The 22,992-nt window shown below is 38.7% G+C and overlaps 1 protein-coding gene across 1 annotated transcript in view; it reads right to left on the minus strand.

The window, feature by feature from the left end:
* Positions 1-7,127: 7,127 nt before the first annotated feature.
* The window catches only part of LOC137352331 (protogenin-like), a 139,073-nt gene continuing 123,208 nt past the window's right edge, over positions 7,128-22,992 (minus strand). Inside the window, exons 15-21 of the mRNA XM_068017618.1 lie at positions 22,106-22,233; positions 20,771-20,941; positions 16,143-16,334; positions 13,540-13,663; positions 13,038-13,200; positions 8,346-8,456; positions 7,128-7,562 (exon numbers count right to left, since the gene is read on the minus strand). Of these exons, the coding sequence (XP_067873719.1) occupies positions 7,128-7,562; positions 8,346-8,456; positions 13,038-13,200; positions 13,540-13,663; positions 16,143-16,334; positions 20,771-20,941; positions 22,106-22,233 (1,324 nt within the window). The remainder of the gene's footprint in view (positions 7,563-8,345; positions 8,457-13,037; positions 13,201-13,539; positions 13,664-16,142; positions 16,335-20,770; positions 20,942-22,105; positions 22,234-22,992) is intronic.

A 22,992-nucleotide genomic window follows, 5' to 3' on the forward strand; every position in this document is an offset into this window, starting at 1 on the left:
TGACTGGTTAAGGAGTCACACGATTGATTTCCCTGTTCACACAAGTCACAGATCCCCTGTAGATGACATGACAGTGTTTTGGATTTCTAATCACTGCAAATTCTAGTGCAAAAGCCCACAGAAAGTTTGAGAGCAAATGTAAGTTTAACAAACGGCGCGCACAAAATCCAGGCTATTAATTTAATTATATGGCACTATTAAGACTAGATCAACGTAGCTTTTTTTTTGAGTGAGGTGGAGATATTCAGAAACCTGATTTCTAAAAAAAAAAATTAGGATGCATTAAGATGGGAAAGAAAAACATCTACTGACGATAGTCGAAACTGTTGAAATTTTTTATATATGAACTTAAGCAATTCTTCCAATTGTGCATAAATTTAGGGTATCTACACCATTTCAATCAGACTCCCAAGAATAGGCACATTCCATGGATGATGCTCACTTGGGACCAAGTCAACATTCAGTTGCAGCCAAACTGTCCCCGTGACTCAGTTTTATCAATATAAGTTGGACAGCAAAAATTGTTTTGGGTGGTTCTAATTAAAAGCATATTAAACCAAATCAAATGTTCTACAACTTAGTCTGTTTGAAAAATGGTTTCAATAAGCTGCTCAGAGCTCAACTGGATTAAGGAGTGAGTTAGTTATGTCATACAGACCAGAAAGGGTTGATCCCTGATTTGTGCTTATTTAGCTGAGCTGATCTCAGCAGGAGTGATGCAATAATTAACTTCAGTGCTTCTTAGTTAACGACGAGATTATTGAAGAAGCCATCCAGTGACTTTTGTTGGACCGGTCAAGCTAATATCAGGTGTGAATGGGATTGCTGCCAGCGCTGCCCGAAGTCTGATGCAGTGTACTCACACATGAACAGGCACTCAACCGGAATACCAGAGGGCACCTGTGGAACAGTAACTTTGCATGGTGTCAGTGTGTCCTTCAGATGAGGGAAGGCTAGGAGAAAAATTACAGAGAAAGGGAACATTATATTTTAAAATAATTGAATTGCTATTAACTAGAAATCAGGGAATTTAGACCTGGAAAAAGTCAATCACACTCAAGAAATGTGGATGAGTTCAAATACCTTGAAGAATTATTTTGTAGATTATTTTTTCCATTAAATGTGTAGAAAAATATATTTTTTTATGGAAAAACTTTATTTAAACTGTGCAATCGTTCAAAATTCAGACTATGTTACAACAGTTTTAAAACATTTTGGCTTTTAGACTAGTTATATTTTTGGCATGACTTAGCAAAATTACAGATCAGGCACCTGAATTCGAGGCGGCATTCACCGTAATGCTATTATAAAATAGGAAAACACAGTTTTTCAGTAAAAGTAGTTAAAGACATAAATGAGGTACATTCACAAATCAAGGCAAACGTTCATTCTCCTGCAGCAATGGACATGAAGTGAAGCTGATCCCCTGAGGCAAATAAAATTTGATATAATCCAGGTCCACCATCCAGTAGCAGGATCACAAACACTGCCTTTACAAGACAATTGGCAAATTGAAGATAGAAGGTTCAGAACACCTGAGATACATCATTAGACTGGACCTTCCACTTCTTCCCTTTAGTTCACATCTTAACAGTATGCTCGAAATAAAAAAACTAACACATCATTATTGTTCTCATCACAAAGGAAAAAAAAACAGCAACAAAAATGCAGAATACAATTTTTTCCCCGCCCTGCCAGACTGTTGCAATGTGTGGTCACATGACACACTTCAGTACCATTACATTGGTTAACTCAAGTGGATGTAGTAATTGTCACACAGACACCCATTACACCAGCCACACAAGTTTAACACATATCAAAATGAAAATACAATTTCAGACAGTTTAACACAAAATTCCAGATTAATGTGCATCAACAAATACTTAAATTCAAAATGAGGCAGTAGTTTCTACTTATATTTCATCAACATCTCGAACCTCAAAGTATCAGCAAAATCTCATCAGTGAGCCAGCATATTTTCCACGGACTCTGCCTTACTGAATTAATTGGACACGATTATCTCCTAAGACTGTGCTAACGTTTCCTAATGCGTTGATGTTGTCAGTAGCATGAGATTTATTGGGCAGTAATGGCAGGTACCCCTAATAAATTTAAACGGTAGTTGCACAAATTAATACAATTAGTCTAAAGCACTTTGTAAAATTTAACATGGCTGTAGATGCAGCCTGATGCATCACAACTTCCCCACAACAGAATTTCTGGGGCGAGATGCATTTTATAAGGGTTTTGTCTGATAGAGCCCCTATAGCCTTTAATTACATACAGTCAATATCCAGTATCTATCTACAAAATATCAAACACAATTGAAAAGTGGGAAAATATGCTGGCAGCTTTTAACAGCAGTTCTCTGTTTTGAAGTACTCTATCACATCTCAGAATGTATTACCTCTGCAGTATATTTCTGCTGACTGGGTATTTCTAGACCTATATTGAAAAGACCATGTGTAGTACAGAAGCTTCAATGAAATCAAATAGACTTTCAACTTGGAAACATGACAGCAAGTCCTAATAATGATCAAGATTTGCATGGTATTTTCCAGAAGACCTACTCTACTAGCCTGGATCATGCCATGGATGGTGTGTGGGTAGGGGGGGGGGGGGTGGATGGTACACCCTGATGGCATCCTCCTGAAATAGGACTACCATCTTTTACTGCGCCCAAAGCTGAATAGAGATACGACGAGGGCGCATTAGGAGTAGGACAATAGGTTTGCTATGATAAAAATTAATTGGATATTCTAAATGATTAATGATGCCTCCACATGAGATATAAAAATTTACATTTTCAAAATTTCCAACAGCACAATCTAAAACCAGAGCAATACCAAAACGATACACGGCTAGCCTACAGTATTGAGCAGAGTGACACTGACACCATCCATGGGTTGAACCATACATAGCTCTCATATCTCATGGGAATGAGAGGATAGGGAAACAAACAGGGTTTAAAAAATATTTTAACAATGGCCATAATTATTATTCTGTGGACTACAATGATTTTAGTGTATAAATACTTCAAAATGACTGCTGTATATAATGAAAATATGCCAGGTTTGATTCAGAATGTTAAACATGGACATTTGTTGTTGCATTAATATAAAAAGCAAACACTTAAACATCATTTAAGAGAAGACAACAATCTACTCTTCCAGGAGTGAAGAACTAAACTCCTACTTTTGATACACAAAGGTGAAAGATAATAAATCTTTGGTTTTTATGGGCAGCTGATCTAGCTGTATTTGAAAATATTAATACTGAATTTATTGATTATTAAGAAGGAAGAAATTTGTTTACTCTCCTTCACTCTGTGAAACTTGCCTAAGTCAAGAGACAGAACCCTCTTATTGCTCAATACTGGTTACATTTTTTTAAAGCTATTACAAGACACTTTTCTTTCACATACTCCCAAACTGTCAGTGTTGTATGTAACTGTAAGTAACTACTACACACAATGTGACTGCAGTCATGTGCAGTCATCTTTGGAGAAGGCCACAGTCAATCACATGGTAGCAATTCAACTAAATTTTTAAAGAAACTAAAGTGAGTGTTAGACAGCTGGAGTATTTCACTTTGGTTTGCGCAGAAGAATGTTTTTTAAAAAAAAGTTTTGATTTAGAATATATGCTCAACAGGAAAAAAAAATTTGTCTCTTTAAAATGCCAAATAATCATTGATGCCTAAAGCATCGAATAAAGCTTCACAGTTAGACAGAGAAAGAGAATCCTCCTGTACTCACTGATATTAAACAATTACTTATTGCAATATTGAGTAGCAATGCACATTTACAAAATTACATTTGGAACTAAAAGAGAATTCTCTTTTTTTCCCCATTCATCAACTCTATTGTAGGTTACATGAAAAGTGACACAGTTCTTAGGTCTGAAATTCAGATACTGCACAGACACAGTGCCCTGTCAATATATAAAAAAAAATCCAACAAGGAAAGTAAATCTTTGGATATAGACACACGTCATTTACCTTTGTATACTGCCTTGACTACTAATACTATGGGACGACACTAATCTGAAAGACAAGTGCTAAACTGACTATTGCTATAATTTTGATCTACACTATAAAGAGCAGAGTGCAGCTAACCAGAAGTAGTACTCAGTAGATAGTACTAAGTATCTTTCAATGAGCCGATACAAGGACAGAAATCAAACATTAAAACCTTATGGATTTTGACAGAGCAAAAAAAAAACTGGCTTGTAACTAATTTTGGACATCAGAACACTGGCTATCTGCTTAATATAATTTGCTTTTTCTAGTAAAGGATGAACTATAATAGCCCTTGGATGTTTTCCCATCAATATAGTTTGTTTCCCAAATCAGTTTTCCAATTACATTAGTGTAATATTGTATTTGAAAATCAATTTCTATTCAAACACATATAAGTCACTACTTCTGATTGATTAGTAGCTATCATAAAATTAAGAGATTTAATTGTTAAAAATTAAATGGCCCAAAAAATTTTACAGAAAGAAAAGTTTATGTACATTTCTTTGGTAAGCTTGTTTTAAAATAGTTTTGATATATCGGCATCACGTAGGCATAAACATTTACTGGCACATATTTCTAGTGATCTGTTCTAACTCTTAAAAGCTACACAGTAACTATTTTAAAATCAAAAATTCAAACAAGATACCCTGTCAGTACACCACACATTTCAGTGTGGCAGTTCAAATGTAACAATTATTTGATCCCTGAGGTTAGATAAAGAATAACACTAAAATAGGTTTTTAAAAGAGGTAGTATCAAACAGGAGGTGCAAGGCTAGAGCACATGAGAGTAGCAGCTTCTATTCCCTGTGAACATTTTTGGTATCTTAAAGCTCTGTTTTATGCAAGCAATTCTAAACACACAAATACAGTGAGGCAACAAATGATACTCTTTGGACTGCAACTCTCAATGAGTTATTTAATTTCATACCCATAAGCTGAAGTTGCTTTGTATTGGAAGAAAAGTTACTTGTCTGAATCGTAGTAGAGTTGTGCTAATAAAAAGGGATACAGTCATTGAGCACTCAAGAGGTGATATTGCCCCACACACACACACACACACACACACACACACACAGAGTATTAATCCACAGCAAATCCAACTGAAAAACTCTTATTTTAACATGTTTGCAGAAGTAACTCAGTAACCCATTCAATTGGATAATAAAATTAATTTTGGATTTATATTCATATGACTCAGTAGCAGAAATGTTAAAATAATTTAATCAAATCTAAAAAAATTGCAGAATTCAACTTATTTTATGCATCAGGAATCTTAATTAATTAAATCAATTCGGTTGTGTATTTATCTTGCATACTTAAGTATAATAGAAGTTTTCCTAATGACAAATAGACTCATAAGGTTATTACTTTGCATTTGGCAGGCTGTTGAAATAAGGGAATCCATGCACCATGGGGAACAGAGGTTAAGTGTTCTCTGCTATAAATATGAAAAGGTATTTGGCTGGTATTTGGGGGAAGAGAAAGGGAGTGCTTGAGGTTAAATGGAGTTAAAAATAAAGTATTCAGTTAATAAGTAGAACTGGTGGCAATGAAGTATTTATTGAAAGGAAATGTTTATGCTTCACCTTCCATTAAGTCTACTAGGGTAGATGTATATTTCTAGCTTAGGTTTTTTCTAGTTCTGAAGCCGGTCGTGATTATACACAAATTTTAGGACATTAGCTTGGGGAAACAACCATTTCAAAGTTGCAGAAAAATGAAACAGAAACCCACAAGCTAATTTAAACATGTCACTAAGAGATCAGTGAAAATTCCCTTGGAGTAATAAACTTTTGCTACAAGTCATCTAATCTTCAATGAAATGCTTTATCCAGTTTAGGTTTCCTTCTCGAGTTTAGGAATGAATCATCATAAGAGGAGGAAATCCTACATTTACATAAAAAACCCACTGTAACGGTAAAGTGAACAGAAAGTCGGCATGAGTATTTATGTGAACCAGCCCAATGGATGTCATACATGTGCTGAAATGGACCAACCATGCAGTTGTAGCAATATCTGTTAGAATGCATGAAATCAGAACCCAATTAGGACAGCATAAGGCTATGAATATGGGTCACTGCAGGAGGCATGTTTTTCATAATTTCTGCACCTGCATTGTATTTTCCAGTTTCTAGAACCGGAAACATTGAGGTAATCATTCTAGTTAACCCTGGCCTGCTTCTATTCATCTGTTGTGCCTCCTAACTGATACTCAATGAAACTGAAATGTACCCAAAATTATTTAGGTTCAGATTGGATGGTCATCCTGCTTGTACAGCAATACTGTTACAGTTTAGATGTCTTTCAAATTAGCAGCATAGATGTGTTTACTCAGTACATGGATGTTGCACTGCACAAACAAGTATCTCTTCAAAAATCATTCAAACAAAAGCATTTCCTCTTCCCTCTGATCAAATATGGTTTACATTTTACACAGCGTATGTAATCCTGCATTGTACACAAATATAACAGCTGTGAAAAGTGATATTAAGTTTCATTGGGATTGGGATTGAGACTTTAATACTCTCATTCAAACATATGACTGAATCCTTTGCCTTATAGAAGAAAAATTAAAGCACAAGTGAATCAAGACAACTTCAGCTCAATGGTACTACATTCAGCTCCACTTTAGAATGATACTTGCTTGTGTAAACAGAGCTTTAGTTAAACACTCTCATGGCAATGTCCTTACAACCCCCACATCACAGCAGAATATCAACAAACATTTCTTTTAGCAAAACGACATATTTCTGTAAGGAAGTATCAGCTATTAGGCAATGGAGTCAAATACCTGTTAAATACTGGAGTTTACCATTAGGTAACATTGAGGTAGATTTTTCAGCAGAAAGCCTGAAATATTATTTCTGCTCCAGTGATATACCTTTCAAAATAAAATCAAAAGAAATGTAACGGTCCTTTTCACATTTTTTGACATACAGACATTCATGGTGGGTAAAATAAAAAAATGTAACATTCATAAAAGAAAAGCATGTAAGAACCTGGAGTGATTAAAAAAAAACCCAGGTTTTCGTTCCAGAATGTTCTTTGGCTTACTGCACATTGTCCATTGTACAGATAAATTATGGTCAAACTGGATCGGGTAACCTAAATTGGAAATTCATTGTTGGTGTTTTCACGAGCAGTTTTTGGAGAAGGCATTTGACACACTTCAGGTGGTGTCAGCAGGTTTGAGGTAGTAGGAGAACCAATCAACAGGAGTTGAGCTTCCTCTGAGGTAGACGTGACAGGAATGCTGGCCATTTCTGCCTGGACAAATGGCCCTGAGAAGGCAGGTGTAGTACATGTGACAGAGGAAAGGTGAGCCATTTCCATTTCCTCCCTAGAATCATGTGAGTATCTGCCTGAATCTCCAGTTTCATGGCTTCCATCACTGTTATGAGAGTATTCTGTGTCCCCTGCAGTGCTGAACACAGCCTGCAGAGATGGAGGTGGAATGAGTATTGAGCCACCCGATTCTTCACAGGTCAGCCCCGTCAGCTGGTAAGAGCTCATGCCTCGACCATTTCTTCTCACTGGCTGCTAGCAAAAGAATTATACCAGTTAAATTTAGCAAACACTTCAAATTCCAGCCAACACCTTTTGTACAGTAGACACTGTAAACTGTTTTTAGAGGATTGTTGATCTAAACATTGGCATGTTTGGGTAATCTGTACAAACTACTGTACTGTAAATCTAAATAATTGCAACAGAAAACTAGGTGCATCTTACTGGGCGTTATCAAGATGACAGCAATGCTGGTGGCCAAAGGTGAATTTTGATGAGAGGGATGCCAAGAGACAAACTTCAAGCAATTAGATGACAATTAAAAGAATTAATACTTCATTAGATGATTGAGTGTAATTGCCCCTTAAACAGCACAAATACAGGCTATTTGCTAAACTTGGTGAGTAAATCAGGTCAAGCATCTGATACTCACTAAAATTCACTGAACACATTGATTCTAATGTGATAGTAAACTGTCAAGCCCAGCAAATTCCAAGACTAATTCAGACAGCAGCAGCAGCTCCAGTCACAGGAACTCTATGAAGCATCAGCTGAAATTTAAGGTAGAGCTATTTTCTTTTAAAGAATTTGTTTTGTCAAATTTGTCTATAATTCTACACGACAATCATAGGATTACACAGAATGTACAACAGGGAAACAGGCCATTCAGGCCAACTAGTGTTTATGCTCGACATGAGCCTCCACCCACCCTGCTGCATCCCTCACTATGAACATATCCTTCTATTCCTTTCTCCCTCGTGCATTATCTAACTTCCCTTTAAAAGCATCAATTATGTTGTGTTTGGTTCCAAATCTTACCTGTTTCTCTTTGTGTGCCTTCACTGATTTCTTTGTTGCGGGAAAAAATGACCATTTTTTTGTCTTTTCGTTCGTACGAGTTGAGCTGCTAACAATCATATCAGATCCACCCTGTTGGGTACAATAGAATACATTCAGATGGTTTATTTCTTGCTCTATCACAGCCTACTGCTGCAGTGCAACAGGGTGTTTGAGTTACACTTTGGACTGAAGGTTCAAGTCCCAGTAAAGATAGCCCCTTCAACCTGCCTACTACAAAGACAACCCATTTCATTCAGTTTCAGCATGTCAGTAGAACATGCAGTGAGTTGACTGAACAGTGCTCCCATATCCTGATCAAAGCTTCTCTGTATATCATTTCTGCCCTGTCCTGATATTTTCATTCATTTTCTCTTGTGTACACACAAGACCTGCTCAGGGACGCTCAGCTTGGGTTCCGCCAGGGCCACTCAGCTCCTGACCTCATTACAGCCTTGGTTTAGAGACGGACAAGAGCTGAACTCAAGAGGTGAGGTGACAGTGACTGCCCTAACATCAAGGCAACATTAGACCGAGTATGGCATCACGGAGCCCTAGCAAAACTGGAGTCAATGGGAATCAGGGGGAAAACTCTCCGCTGGTTGGAGTCATACCTAGCGCAAAGGAAGATAGTTGTGGTTGTTGGAGGTCAATCATCTCAGCTCCAGGACATCACTGCAGGAGTTCCTCAGGGTAGTGTCCTAGGCCCAACCTTCTTCAGCTGCTTCATCAACAACCTTCCTTCAGTCATAAGGTCAGAAGTGGGGATGGTCGCTGATGATTGCACAATGTTCAGCACCATTCGCGACTCCTCAGATACTGAAGCAGTCAGTGTAGAAATGCAGCAAGACCTGGACAATATCCAGGCTTGAGCTGATAAGTGGCAAGTAACATTCACGCCACACAAATGCCAGGCAATGACCATCTCCAACAAGAGAGAATCTAACCATCTCCCCTTGACATTCAATGGCATTACCATCACTGAATCCCGCACTATCAACATCCTAGAGGCTACCATTGACCAAAACTGAACTGGAGTAGCCATATAAATACTGCGGCTACAACAGCAGGTCAGAGGCTAGGAATCCTCCGACGTATAACTCACCTCCTGACTCCCCAAAGCCTGTCCACTATCTACAAGGCACAAGTCAGGAGTGTGATGGAATACTCTCCACTTGCCTGGATGGGTGCAGCTCCAACAACACTCAAGAAGCTCGACACTATCCAGGACAAAGCAGCCTGCATGATTGGCACCCCATCCACAAACATTCACTCTCTTCACCACTGACACACAGCAGCAGCAGCGTGTACCATTTACAAGTTGCACTGCAGCAACGCACCAAGGCTCTTTTGACAGCACCTTCCAAACCCGCAAACTCTACCACCTAGAAGGACAAGGGCAGCAGTTGCATTGGAACACCACCACCTATAAGTTCCCCTCCAAGCCGCACACCATCCTGACTTGGAACTATATCGCTGTCCCTTCACTGTAGCTGGGACAATATCCTGGAACTCCCTTCCTAACAGCACTGTGGGTTTACCAACCCACATGGACTGCAGTGGTTCAAGGCAGCAGCTCACCACCACTTTCTCAAGGGCAATTAGGAATGGGCAATAAATGCTGGCCTTGTCAGAGACGCCCATATCCCAGGAACAAATAAAAAGTGCAGATGCACCAAACGAATAATTTAACAAATTCCATACCATCCCTTATGTTCTTCTCTTGTGCATAAAAACATTTTCTTCTAAGGTTAGAATTTAAGAATTGCAATTAATCTATTTACTCTCAAGTTGTTTCCCGCCTCCCAGTTTCTAATGCAACTTTTTTCTTCCCCTTTGCCATATTTTGCTCGTCACCTCCACTGTTTATGTGCAATATGCCTACCAGTCATCTGATCTGCCCTGCTCCTGTTCTGAGAGGTTTACATTACAGGCAATTCTAGCCTCCTCTGACCCGAAACTGGTATAACTGCAAACCAAGAAAGTTCCAGGTTCAATCTCCGGTATGTGCTGAATTAGTTGACCTGGATGCGCACAAACAATGGGTGATCTTTTAGGTACAGGCTAGGTACATTCCAACAAGGAGGAAAGGCAGGAGAACCAAAGCCAGGACTCTGTGGATGACGGGGGAGAAAGAGAATATGATGAAACAAAAAAAAGGGTGCAAGATGCATGTCAGGTGAATTCTTCAAGCGAGAACCAGGCCAAATACAATAAGCTGAGAGGGGAAGTGAAGAGGAAAATAAGACTGGCAAAGAGAGAATATGAGAACAGAATGGCAGTCAAAATAAAAGGGAACCCAAAAAATCTTCTACTGGCATATAAATAGAGAGTAGTAAGAGGCAGGGTGACACGTATTGGGGACAAAGAAGGTGATATATACTTAGAGGCGTAGAACAAGGCCAAAATATTTAATGAGTACTTTGTATTGATGTTTACTAAGGAAGATGATGCTGACAAAATTTCAGTAGAAGCGGAGATGGCAGAGGTAATGGATGGGGTGCAAATTGATAGGCAGTATGTACGGGAAAGGCTGGCTATGCGACAGTGGAAAAGTCCCCTGGTCCAGGTGGCTTGCATCCCAGGTTGCTATGGGAAGTGTTAGTGGAGGTGGTGGAAGGGCATGCCATAATCTTCCAATCTTCCTTAGATATGAGTGAGAGGCCAGAGGATTGGAAAGTGACATCCTTGATCAAGAGAGGGCGTAAGGACATTCCTAGTAACTACAAGCCAGTCAGTTTAACATCAGTGGTGGGTAAGGTTTTAGTAACAATAATCAGTGGGAATAAAGGTTCAACAGCCACTTAGAGAGGTTTGAGTTAATTAAGGAGAGCCAGCATGGATTTGTAAAAGGCAGATTGTGCTTGACTAATCTAATTGAATTTTTTGATGAAGTAACAGAGAAGGTTAATGAAGGGAATGCAGTGGATGTTGTTTATGTGGATTTTAAGAAAGTGTTTGATAAAGTACCACATAGAGGGTTGGTTAACAAAATTGAGGCAAATGGAATAGGAGGGTCAGTGTCAGCTTGGATAAAAATTGGCTTAAGGACAGAAAACAGCAAGTTGTGATAAATGGTTACTTTTTTAGACTGGAGGATGGTTGACAAATTTTGGGGAACACCACTGTCTATGATACCAAACTTGGAAGTGTGGCAAACAGCAAGCATGATACTAATTGACTGCAAAAGAACATAGGCTAGCAGAATGAGCTGACAAGTGGCAGATGGAATTTAATAGAGAAGTGTGAGGTGATGCATTTTGGCAGAAGGGTTGGGGACAGGCAACACAGACTTAATGGCACAGTTCTAAAGCGTGTACAGAGACAGAGGGGCCTGGGGATTCATGTGCATTGGTTTTTGAAAGTGGCAGGACAGATTGACAGATTCGTTAGCAAAGTATATGTGATCTTGGGCTTCATTCTAAAGGTATTAGTACAAAAGCAGGGATGTAATGCTAAACATTTCTAGAGCTCTGGTTAGGCCACAACTAGAATATTGCATCCAGTTCTGGTTAGAACACTTTGGGAAGGATGTGAAGGTCTTTGAGAGGGTGCAGAGGAGATTTACCAGAATGGTTCCAAAGATGAGGGATTTTAGTGACAAGGTTAAGTTGGTAAAGCTAGGATTGTTCTCCTTGGAGCAAGGAGATTAAGGTGAGATCTGATAGAGGTGTACAAGATTATGACAGGTTTAGATAAGGTGAACAAAGAAAAACGGATCCCATTAACTAATCATACAAGGGCTAGGGGACAGAGATTTAAGGCTTTGGGCAAGAGACACAGGGGAGACATGAGGAAGAACTTTTTTTTTGCACTGAGTAATAATAACCTGGAACTCGCTGCACACGAGGGTAGTGGGTGGAGACAATCAATAATTTCAAAAGAAAACTGGATGGACACTTGAGGGAAATAAACCTGCAGGGCTACAGGGATACAGTAGGGGAATGGAACTGATTGGATTCCTCTACAAAGAGCCAGCATGGACTCGATGGGCCGAATGGCCTTCTTCTATGACTCTACTACGATGGTGACTACACTCCCAAAGTACTTCATTGAATGTAAACTGCTCAGATGTCCAGAGAAAGTAAATGGAGCAATATAAATGGAAATCATTATTTAAAGTCAAAAAGAAAAACCCAGCCAGGGTTTCTCTCCTGATAATTATTCTGTAATTCCTGCTGGAAATGTGCATGTATGCATATTTTTGGAGGAGGACAAAAATGAGCATGGCCACAATGCTTCCTGTGATTGTATAACCCAGTATTGTCGAGGTTCACACATGAATATGGTCACCTGTGTGAGGAAGCAGAGGTGGATCTGCACTGCAGTGAGGATGGGAAGGGGAGAAATATGGCAAGAGAACTTGTTAAAAGAAAAGAAGCCAATGGATATATTAGACCAGAGAAGGGCAAGAAAGTATATCAAACTGGAATTCCACCATTTCTATTTTCCCCTCCTATTCTCCTTCATGTATTCATATTTAGATGAAGAAATTCCAGGACAAAGGAATTCCCACAATTTCAATACTATGGGAGAGGCACTGGTGTTGAAACTTTTGAAGGACTTCCTAATTTAGCTCACAACAACATAGTTCATTATTACAAAAAGGAAGAGTATTTTTTTCAAAAAGGAGGTTGGCAAAGTCAGAATAAAAGTGAAGGTAAAATGTATTACCTTGGTATCCAAGAAACCATTTTCAGGCATCATTGGCATTAAGGTACCCACAGTTTCCTGTTCATTCTGACTCTTTGCAATATGGTTCCCATTGACCAGTGGCCTTGTCACATGTGCCAACTGTACATTTCCCTGTTGTTCAGCCTTGATAGCAGAAGATTTTCTGGACAAACAGAAGTTCATCATGAAAATGTAACTCGCCAAGAATTATGAATCTAATAATATCTGATAAGTATTCAATGCTGGATATGGTGACTGTTTATTCACTGATTCAACTGAAAATAGGTGAATGCAGCCTATTGCAGAAGAGAACAATTTCTAAAACAAAATAGCGGTTGAAAACTGAAGGGGCTGAGGATTTGCAGTAGAAGGCTAACATTTTGATTAGCAGAACTTTTTCCTTCACAATTAGATTAAATACATTTGCAATAAATTCTAATATAATCTCTGCCCTTTTATCATTATACATTGCACACTGCCCAGTTGTACTTTCAAACAATACCTTGCTTTGCTTCTATAAAGAAGGATAAGGATGCAGATGATGATACAAGTTAGGGCTATGCAAACTCCAACAATAATTCCAGTCATAGATTTCTGGTCCAGATGGTAAAATATATCCGAGTTAGCTACAGTATAAATAGAGCAATAACAGACATTAGAACAATTAAATAAGTAGGTCAAATATGTTCAGTCACATTTGTCTCTTTATCGCACATTTCTACCACCGATTTCAGTGGTGGAAATAAAATGGGACTATACAGATGTGACAGTATAACTCACTGTAACCACCAGGCATTATTGAGAATTTGATCAGCAATATTAGAAGAGATCCTGAAGTGTCACTGGGAACACCAATATTGTTATTCATAAATACAAAGCAAATAAATAAAAACAAAGCAAATAAATAAAATTTTAAATATTTAGAAAAATAATGCCTTATCATACAATTTAGTAGAAATGGATAATTTTCATAAAAAGCTTCTGTCAGCAGCACTAATCCATGTAGGGTACGTGGACAAACATACATCATTTTATAGTCGTTTGGTAGTATAGAACTTGAGTATTTCTGAAAATAGAGACATGTTGTTGAAGCTTTTCGTCTTGCACTCATCAGGACAATCCTCAAGAATACCAATGTAAGGGAAAACAACAACTTTATAGTGCATGAAAAGAGAGTGCTGGTGGTTGGCAAGCGAACTCTGATTTGTAGAGGCAGTGCCATGGAGAATGCATCAGCTTACGGTGACTGACAGTTAACTGCCAAGCTTTGTTTGAAATTCAAACCAGGCAGCTTGACTGTGATTGGACAAGGTATTGCCCTGAGGAATGAACCAGTGAATGGCTGTCACTTATTTTATTTAGCTGAGACAGGCGCAATGTTTGTACATGTTCTTTCTGTCTGCAAAGAACAGGGCCCTGTGTATTAATATATGTAGCTTCCAGTACGTACAAATGCACTACACTGCGAGTCCGACTGACAATCTTAAATTGGTTGTCAGCGTAACTCTTAGCACAGAGAATTATTTAAGCAAACGTTGTCCAATCACAGAATCACATCTAAGGTTGGACACTATGTTTTGAGTTTTGCAAGTAGGGGCTTGTTGTACAGCCTGTACCTTGCCCTATTGTGAACAGCAGAAGGGACCTGTTTTTGATATGATCTGCCAGTCTTTGGGATGTACGGCTATCACACTGGCATTGAAATTCATATATCATATTACTCATTTGTGTCCTGAAAAGTGCCCAATCTACATCAAATTACCCTGGAAAGGTAACGTATTCCAAAAATTTGAGCAATTTCATGCTGCTACTATGCAATAGCAACATTTATGGTGTTTGCCACTAACAAGATGCTGCCGTCAAGCCAAAAAGATGTCCTGCCTATCTCACAAATGAGTAATGTGATATATGAATTTAAATGCCAGTGTGATACTAGGTATATAGGCCATACGTTCCAAAGACTGGTGGATTGTATCAAACAACATGCCCCTTCTGCTGTTCGCAACGGGCAAGGTACAGGCCGTACCCAACCAGCCCATGCTTGCAAAACTCAAAACACAGTGTCCAAATTAGATGTGATTCCGTGATTGGGCAACATTCACTTAAATAATCCTCAGCGTGCTAAGAATTATGTTGACAACCAATCTAAGTAGGTCAGTCGGGCGCACAGCACAGTGTGGCACATTTGCGCATACTGGAAGCCACATATATTAATACACGGGGCCCTGTTCTTTGCAGACAGAAAGATCATGTACAAACATTGCACCTGTTACAGCTAAACACAATAAGTGACAGCCATTCGCTGGTTCATTCCTCAGGGCAATGCCTTGTCCAATCGGAGTTAAGCAGCCTGATTTAAATTTCAAACAAAGCTTGGCAGTTAACTGTCAGTCACCATAAACTGGTGCATTCTCCATCCAAACACTTCGACCAGAGTTCACTTGCCAATCAATCAGCCCTATCTTCTCATACAGTATAAAGTTGTTGTTTCCCTTACATTGGTATTCTTGTGGATGATCCTGATGAGTGCAAGACGAAAAGCTTCGACATGTCTTTATTTTCAGCAATACATAATTTTATATTTAAAACCTTGGATAGAGATAAAAACCATAGGGAATACACAGTAGGATGATTGTAGAAGTAAAGAACACAGGATTCATACATTTTCAAGTAATGGAACCAGGTTTTTCTTTAGATTTTACCAACATTGTCCCAGGTTCCATTCAAACAATTCCTATATGTTGCTTTATTTCCCTACCCCACCACTGTGCAATCATGTGATACAACAGCACCTTCAAAATCAGTTACTCTGATAAAGACTTCAATGCAGTCAGCACAAAATATTACAACTGAAACTATTACACATCTAAAAGTTCTATCTGAGCCACTATAATTAGGCGTAATTGTTAATTTCCAGTGGGATATTAAAAGCATCTTCAGCTACTGTTTTTGAATTGCCCAGTTTAGATTCTTTGTAGCTCGTATTAACAGCATTTGACCGACAAGTATGCCCACTGAGTCTACTTTTAGACAGATCTTGTCAGAAAGGCCTAAAAGATTACATTAGTTACACACTTGCCTAATAGCAGCTGACTGTTTACTGACCTTTGGCATCTCCACTGCTGTGAGAGTCAGACCACTTAGGCCCCTGGCTAAAGTATACAGTTTCCTTAGCAGGGATTGCTAGTTCTACAGCATTTGAAAAGGGCCCTTCTCCTACTTCGTTAGATGCAGATATCTGAACGAGATAGACGTTTCCTGGAAGGAGGTGCTCCAGCAAAGCCATCGTAATTGTTCCTAAAAATAACAAAAATGACATTAATGGATCAATGATAAAAATGCAGTGAAGGCAGAATCACTCAGTTTAAGCATTATTACACAACAAATGATCTATTAGTTCTGCACTCCATACATCACTCTTCCACTTTTCCAAACTGGAATTAAAATATCAATTTGCACAGTTCTGTACCTGGTATGCAAGGTCACCAGGATAATGTGAAGCATCATCAGATTTAAGTTGTTCGTAAATAAAACAGATAGGAAAAAATGAAATGCTTCTTTTTTTAAAATAAAAATAAAGTCAAGTGTTTTGTTAAATTGTCAAACAGCAGATTACTATTTCCATGCGTGTGGCTGTCCTATTGAAATGGATCATAGCAAAATGTTATTGCATTTGTCTTGTTTCCCCAAGTAGAAAACAAACTATTCCCTAACAGGTTAGTTCAAAATTAGATTACACTAAACATTTCAAGTACATAAAATCAATTATTTTATAATTAAGATAATGATTAATTGAAATATGTGCAGAATTGCTAAACAAATTGAAAGCCTATGCATCTCAACTTCAGTGAAAACTGTGTGGATCTGGGTATTGTACATTTCGAAATAAATGTTATTATGGAATATATAATTGATTCCTTGTAAATTACTACACTCTAGAGTACATTATACATGATTAAAAAGGATACTTTATCTGAACCATTGATTATATGTACACTTTACTGAACTATATCGTCTAAATATCATGTATCCTTAGGAGACATATATGGAAATTTATAACATAGAAAAGATGGATAAAGCCTATTATTTTCTATTAATGGACAGACTGTAGCATCGAATAATCTAAGGGAGATAGGTTGGATTCCTCGAATGAGCTGAACTCTACAACTCAATAAATAGGTCACCATGTACCCAGTAATAGTAGTAATGAAGATTCCAGCAAGTTTATTTTGCTAGAATAACTGACGAATAGTTGATTCTGTTAGACCTCACACTTTAAAATCAGTTCAAGCTCTTCGACCAAGGGACAATATTTATTAGAGCTATGGTAAAATCCTTTCATCACACAACAGTAATATCAATAATACTATCATCGTAGTAAACATGGCCCTGTCTGATACTGATCATAAACGTGTGTATATAGTATTAACATGAAATGACATTAACACACGCCAATCACAAAGATATACGTGGTGAAACAAAATAGTTTTTTTGAAAGATAACTTTTACATATATGACACAAATCAAATGTGAGAGAATGTGTCACAGACTAACCACAAGATTCTGATAATACTTTGGAAACACTGTAAACAATCAGGTTGTGATCCATTCCTACAGAACAGCAACATACATGCTTAATGGCCTGGATTTTGTCGTTAGCAGCAAAGTGATGGCGCTCACCACTGACCTTGAAGAAAACTGCCCAGAAACATATGAATTCTGCATTAAGAGCAGGAGTAGGCCATTCAGCCTCTTCAAGCCTGCTCCACCATTTAAGATGATCATGGCTGCTCTGATTGTGCCCTCAACTCCACTTTCCCCCCTATCCCCAATACCCTTTGACTCTTGGTAGTCAAGAATTTATGTTTTTGGTGATCTCTGTGGCGTGGATTTCACCTTTCCAGTGTTAATGTGAAATGGGTGCCAAGTCAAGGGGATCTCAAGGTGCCCAGCAACAATGATGTTATCAAGCAGGGTAAGCAGCTAATCACAATGAAGAATTAAAAGGAAATTAAAAGGATTGATTATCCTTCACTTTTTAACTATCATTTTACAGAGAACTAAATAAAGATTTGGACAGACACATGGGATTAAAGAAGCTAAAATATAATTTTTTAAAAATTCTAAAAATGTAAATTTTTTTAATTGAGAAATTTGACATTCCACAAATATAAAATTAGTTTTTCAGAGCCAGAGAGATTGTTCAGCAGTAATTATGAACTTAATACACCATTAAAAATCCAATTACACCTCATTTAACAAGGTGTAATTTTTTTCAAGGAGTTTTACAGTGAGACTAGTAGCGTACAATTGGAGGTTCTTGCCAGTTCAGTGATTTCTAAACCAATTGCAGTCTGTGTGGACTTCAACACACATCCCTGTGGGGAAGCTCAGAATCACTGACAGCAATTTCTGGATGTCTGCGTTTAACTGAGCACGTGCAGACCCTAGAAGCTGATACCAGTTGTAGAAGTAATGATGGCTAATACTGTCATTACCACCACAAAATCAGGGCCACTATTTTTAGTTTCAATAGTAGTAGTATTTCCAAATGTGACTAAATGAAACACAGCATTAATCACCAGTAAGAGGCAGAAGGTAAAGTTTTAGTACCAAACATCTTTAGCTTGCCTTCATATGTCTGGCAGCACTAAAAAGCAATTATACTTGGCTTGTTGCTGGAGATGTGAGCACACTGAGCTTGTGATTCTCCTAACATCTGACTCTCTCAATAGTGGCTCAGAATATAAACTAAACATGCTTCACCTTGCACGTTGTGTAATCAATTAGGCTTTACTTCTATAAGCAATAATTATATAAATCAACAACCAATCTAGAAAAGCAATTCAACAGGGTTTATCAATAGTGACTAAAGAGAACAAAATTCTTGCAATTATCACTAGCCATAAATCTACATATATGCAAATAAACACAGCTTCCAATTCTTTGTAATTCCTCATGCTAATCATCTATCCTTTGGTATCCCTGAACAACTTGTGCCTAATCTTTGGCAGATCTGCACTATGCAGAGGATCGCCAGCACCTGGGTTGAGATTTCACAAATGTGCTTTATTTGGAATCTTTCCTGCTGGTAGAGATGGAATACTTTCACTCCACCATCCTGGACTGGATTCAAATCCAGGCTCCAAAAGGTGAAGGGAGAAGAAGCCACCAATGAAATTCTACATGGATCTACCTTTGCAGTAATCCATGTAATGTTTGTTAACGAGATATTACAGTGGCATACAAAATGTGCTGGACCATCCAGACAAAGTAAACATATAGGGCTGAAATTTATAAGTGCACCACAAATTGTGGCAGCGCGCTCCGATCTCGCCGGTCTTCCCACGCGGATGCGCCTTCACTGAGCCCCCGTGATATTTCATGCGGGGGCTCATTTAAATGGAGGTGAAGGCCACCCCTCTACATCATAGGGGATGGCCGCTCCATCCCCAGCAATGGTGTCTAGCGCCACCACACAGGTGCCATTTTTAAAGGGCATCAGGCCCTTCAATCTCATTTCAATAATTAAAGGTGCCACTTCACCAGAACCCACCAAACGCTTTTATTTTAACTTAGATTCTCCTCTCCCACAGCCCCCCCACTGAGTCCTCATGTATTACAGTGACATATCCCTCAAAAAAGCACTTTTTCATTTCATGAACTTTCCCCCCAAACTTCACACCCGTTGACCCTCAACCCCTTCCCACCATCCCCACAACCAATTACAATAGTTCCCCCTGCTAGCCCCACCCTGAAATTTCCACTCCCCCCTCCGAACGGAGTTCCGATGGCATGGGAATTCTGGCCGGTGCCCGAAATACTGGCGTGGGACGGCCATCGCTACCAGGTTAGTAATTATTCTTTCATCTTTATCTAATTTGTATATTAAAATTAAGGCCCCGCCGCCAAGCGGGCCACACCGAGGCCTCGCCACTGGTAAAATGCAGTGAGGCCTTCCTGGCATAGTGAGTTGTGGCAGGCCGATTCCACAAGAATTTTCCAGGCCAGGGCTCATAAAATGCAGCCCATAGAAAGAGAGAGTCCTGGACAACATCATTCACCTCCTACTAACCAACTCAACAGCACTGTTGGCAAAATCCAAAGCTAGGTTACCTGACTTGGGACAGACATGGGTGCATACCACATGGTATGTGTTCCTGCATCTAAGTCCATAACATAGATTGAGAACAGTATGGACTCCGGCACTGAGCCTTGTTCCGCTCAGCACATACCCTGTCCTGTCTGATGTCACTGTCCTAACAAGTACCCAATATTTTCTTTCACTCAGCCAGTTTGATATCAACATCCAGATTTTAGTTTAGGGGATACAGGTTCAAATTAGTAAAACGAAAATTGAGGACTAATATCAGAAAGTTCTTCACACAAATGGTAATCAGCAAATGGATTTGAGACAGAAACTCAAATAAAACATTCATCTAGAAGGTCCTATAATCTCAACAATGGGGGAATTGTAGGGCCGTATTGAGGGAAGAACCAAATTGGGTCTGACTGCCTTCCTCATCCATCATTATCTTGTGATATGGTTTTCCACTGTCTGCTTGAGATGGTAATTCCCAAAAATGTGTAGGCAAGCAAGATCTTCCCCTCTTAAAGCCACCCTGGCTGTTATTTACTATGTACTTTTCACACAGGTAGTTGATGATTCTATAGTTTCCAGACTTAGATTTGCTTAAGATCAAAGGATTTCATATGTTCCGAGTAAAGCTCACCTTCCCTGTGAAGCACTTGCCACTCGCCTGCGATCCAGGCCTTTCTGGAAGCGTAAAGGATGGTATAACGAGTGATGGCAGTGTTGGTATCTTCTGGGGGTTTCCAAGAAATTAGAGCAGTTCCATCTTCTATTAAAGTGGCTTTTACACCTGAAGGTGGACTGACAGGAGCTATGGTAGAAAATAGTTAATGAAGGGAGATACAAAAACACTCAGAATACAGGTCAATATTTCTAAAGAATTGTTTTAACTTTTGAGAAAATCCCCATGGAATCCTCTAACAAAAATGACAGTACAGATTAGGATTTTATGCAATAATTAGAGGACTTTTGGGAAGAGAGTTGGGCAGGTTGCTAACTTAATTTTCGTGTTTATTAAGATGAGGGAAGTTGGTATTCAGGCTCCCAGTGTGTCAGGTGCAGAGTAAAGCTCCCTCTACTCTTCTCTAACAATGTGCCCCAGTCCCTAAATCTCCTACTACATCAGCGGGATATTTTTACCAATTCCAAAACTAGCCATCCTGTGCTCACAATTAAGGGTGGCAATGAGCAATAACTTTGGGAATTGGGTTTTGTGCAGTCAGTCCATGTCATTTAGGAACTTTACTGGCCAATCTATTTTTCTGTAGGATACTTACAGCCAGGATACTTTCATCCTAGTTTAGGCTGGATTCGACCCCGCCTCTTGAAGGTGAAAAGCAAGTATCTAACCCACTATGCCACCCAGCTCAAGGAGTGGCTATTCTTGAGAAGATGCATAAAATACAGACATTATAATAAAACATAGCAATGATAAAATCACCATCCACATCACTGAGCATTCAGCACTGTAATACACTAATATGTCACAAAACTGACAGATCTTATTTGATTTCCATTCTGTTGTCAAATGCAGCAAGAAATATATTTATTAAACGGTAGTTCCTACAGAGGATTGATGACATTTCGCATTACAATGAATTCGGTTGGAATGTTAATGACGAAACATGGAGTACAGACAGATAAGCAGATGACCAGCTTGGCGTAACTTAACAGATTTTCAAACATCCACAGGTTTCATGAGCTGTGAAGATTAGGCTTGTTAAATACTTTCTTTGGATGAGGATATATTCTGTTAATCAGGTAAATTCACTGGTAACTTGACAATTTTATTTTTCAGTAAATTTCCTGATAATTTATCATTGCTACTGGAGATCTACTGCTTTATTCATTGCTCAAAACATTCCCCATTGCACAGAAAATGAACTTAAAGCAAGGTAACCATTTGCTTTTAAGTAATACACCATTTGTATTATTTCAGGTTCTGGAGGACCAGGTAGTTTGACACTGTCCTTACCTTCTGACAACGTAAGCTGATAAACCACTGGGCTCCAGGGGCTGGAGAGCTGGTCAGCATGAAGACGCACAGCAAACTCATACTTGGTGAATGGTTGTAGGCCATGAACAAGCATGTGCGTTTCAGATCTATTTAAATGAAAATAAAATGGAACTATTAATATACAGGAATCCAGAAAAGCCCATTATTGAAGTGCTTTTCTGAGCATATGTATAAATGCCAAGTAATGTGTAATATAATCAAGCTTCTTATATGCAAGATAAACTGCAGATGCTGGAAATCTGAAATAAAAACAAGAAATGCTGGAAATACTCAGCAGGTCTGGCAACATCTGTGGAGAGAGAAGCAGAGTTAACTTTTCAGGTCAGTGACCCTTCATCCTATATGCAAGGACTGTTAAAGGCTAAAATGCCAATTTTACAAATTCCCATACTGAGAGTGAAGTTACTTGCCAACAGCACACATTCATAAAAGCAGCCCATAAGTATCTTTGAACTTAGTGTAAAATTGAAGTTTTATGGAGATACCCAACAGAAACTGCAGATAAATATCTTTATCATTCATTCAACAATTCAATCTAGGCCAAAGTAAGGCATAATTTACTCGTGACTTTCACAATTTGTTGTTGTGTGCAGGTGAAATTTGATAGCTCAGTGTTGCTGCATATTGACAACAGGATAACCAAAATGTACATACGGCATGGTTTTCTATTTAAGTGTTAAGCTTAGAAGTTGAATTCTATCAAAAGGAAGTAAATATGAAGCAGCTTGGTGTATTGTAATTCTATTTATCTTAAATGGCTGGCATGAGTAAAATTAAAAACACTGGGAGAGTAACACAGATACAGGGGATGAGAATTCTTCCCATTCAGGCAGCCTGTGTGTCAG

The sequence above is a fragment of the Heterodontus francisci genome, chromosome 38, assembly GCF_036365525.1.
Source record: "Heterodontus francisci isolate sHetFra1 chromosome 38, sHetFra1.hap1, whole genome shotgun sequence".
In the NCBI taxonomy this organism is placed as follows: domain Eukaryota; kingdom Metazoa; phylum Chordata; class Chondrichthyes; order Heterodontiformes; family Heterodontidae; genus Heterodontus; species Heterodontus francisci.